The sequence below is a fragment of the Palaemon carinicauda genome, chromosome 30 (genome assembly GCF_036898095.1).
Source record: "Palaemon carinicauda isolate YSFRI2023 chromosome 30, ASM3689809v2, whole genome shotgun sequence".
Classification (NCBI taxonomy): Eukaryota; Metazoa; Arthropoda; class Malacostraca; order Decapoda; family Palaemonidae; genus Palaemon; species Palaemon carinicauda.
The window spans coordinates 56,456,503-56,459,002 of NC_090754.1; the positions used below are offsets into that span (position 1 = coordinate 56,456,503).

Below are 2,500 nucleotides of genomic sequence, written 5' to 3' on the forward strand. Positions count from 1 at the left end.
TCTAGGGAACTAACTACTTGTTCCTTTGCTGGGATTTCAAATTCTGTGGGATTCTTAGCTTCATTTAGGGATGTATCTAGGAAACTAACTAGTCCCTTTACTGGGATTTCAAATTCTAGGGGATTCTTAGCTTCGTTTAGGGATATATCTAGGGAACTAACTAGTCCCTTTACTAGGGTTAAAAATTCTAGGGGATTCTTAGCTTCCTTTAGGGATAAATCTAGGGAACTAACTACTAGTCCCTTTGCTGGGATTTCAAATTCTAGGGGAATTCTTAGCTTCGTTTAGGGATAAATCTAGGGAACTAACTAGTAGTCCCTTTGCTGAGATTTCAAATTCTGGGGGAATTCTTAGCTTCCTTTAGGGATAAATCTAGGGAACTAACTAGTCCCTTTGTTGGGATTTCAAATTCTAGGGGATTCTTAGCTTCCTTTAGGGTTAAATCTAGGGAACTAACTACCAGTCCCTTTGCTGGGATTAAAAATTCTGGGGGATTCTTAGCTTCATTTAGGGATATATCTATGGAACTAACTACTAATCCCTTTGCTGGGATTTCAAATTCTAGGGGATTCTTAGCTTCGTTTAGGGATGTATCTAGGAAACTAACTACTAATCCCTTTGCTGGGATTTCAAATTCTAGGGGATTCTTAGCTTCCTTTAGGGATAAATCTAGGGAACTAACTACTAGTCTCTTTGCTGGGATTTCAAATTCTAGGGGATTCTTAGCTTCGTTTAGGGATGTATCTAGGAAACTAACTACTAATCCCTTTGCTGGGATTTCAAATTCTAGGGGATTCTTAGCTTCGTTTAGGGTTGTATCTAGGAAACTAACTACTAATCCCTTTGCTGGGATTTCAAATTCTAGGGGATTCTTAGCTTCGTTTAGGGATAAATCTAGGGAACTAACTACTAGTCCCTTTGCTGGGATTACAAATTCTAGGGGATTCTTAGCTTCGTTTAGGGATAAATCTAGGGAACTAACTACTAGTCCCTTTGCTGGGATTACAAATTCTAGGGGATTCTTAGCTTCGTTTAGGGATAAATCTAGGGAACTAACTAGTCCCTTTGCTGGGATTTCAAATTCTAGGGGAATTCTTAGCTTCGTTTAGGGATATTTCTAGGGAACTAACTACTAATCCCTTTGCTGGGATTAAAAATTCTGGGGGAATTCTTAGCTTCATTTAGGGATAAATCTTGGGAACTAACTACTAATCCCTTTGCTGGGATTAAAAATTCAATGGGATTCTTAGCTTCATTTAGGGATAAATCTAGGGAACTAATTACGATTCTTTTCTGGCAATTACATATATCCATTCCCTGTTAAAAATTTGCTTTAAAAAAACTATAAATGTCTGGCAACAATTACTCCAGAAGGACACTCCAAAATCAAACCATTGTTCTCTAGTCTTGGGTAGTGCCATAGCCTCTGTACCAAGGTCTTCCACTGTCTTGGGCTAGAGTTCTCTTCCTTGAGGGTACACTCGGGCACACTATTCTATCTAATTTCTCTTCCTCTTGTTTTGTTAAAGTTTTTATAGTTTATATAGGAGATATCTATTTTAATGTTATTCTTGAAATATTTATTTTTTCCTTGTTTCCTTTCCTCACTGGGCTAATCTCCCCGTTCGAGCCCCTGGGCTTATAGCATTCGGTTTTTCCAACTACGGCTGTAGCTTAGAAATTAATAATAATAATAATAATAATAATAATAATAATAAAAATATTATTATTATTATTATTAGCCAAGCTACAACCCCAGTTGGAAGAGCAAGATGCTACAAGTCCAAGGTCTCCAACAGGGAAAAATATCCCAGTGAGGAAAGGAAACAAGGAAATAAATAAACGGTATGAGAAATAATTAACAATTAAAATAAACTATTTAAAAAACTAACATCAGAACAGATATTTCATATATAAACTAATAAAAAGACTTATATGTCAGCCTGTTCAAAAAAAAAAAAAAAAAAAAACATTCGCTGTAAGTTTGAACTTCTAAAGTTCCACCGATTTAACAACCTGATTAGGAAGATCATTCCACAGTCTGGTCACAGCTGGAATAAAACTTCTAGAATACTGTTTAGCATTGATCCTCATTATTGCACAACTGAGGAGAACTTTTACAGATTCAGCCACCTGATTAGAAAGATCACTCCACAGTCTTGTCACAGCTGGAATAAAACTTCTAGAATACTGTTTAGCATTGAGCCACATGATGACACTATTCTTGACATCTTGAAGGATTAAAAACTCCCTCATTATAATTACAGGATCGACAAATACAAACTGCAACCCGAATGCTGGCTGCCCCTTCAATTACGCCCCAGTTTGCGGTAGTGACGGTCAGACGTACGCAAACGATTGCGTATTTCGCAATGCTGTTTGCCGGAACCCCGGTCTTAGGAAAGTTTCTGATGGAGAGTGTGGTAAGTAGATAATTCACACCTTTTCTGTTGTTGTTGTTATTACTGGTAATATTAATTTTTATTGTAATTATTATTAT

The 2,500-nt window shown here is 36.7% G+C and overlaps 1 protein-coding gene across 1 annotated transcript in view; it reads left to right on the forward strand.

Moving 5' to 3' along the window:
- Positions 1 to 2,500, forward strand: part of LOC137623547 (agrin-like) — a 36,312-nt gene that overhangs the window by 23,120 nt on the left and 10,692 nt on the right. Inside the window, exon 12 of the mRNA XM_068354380.1 lies at positions 2,239 to 2,423. Coding sequence (XP_068210481.1) covers positions 2,239 to 2,423 — 185 coding nt within the window. The remainder of the gene's footprint in view (positions 1 to 2,238; positions 2,424 to 2,500) is intronic.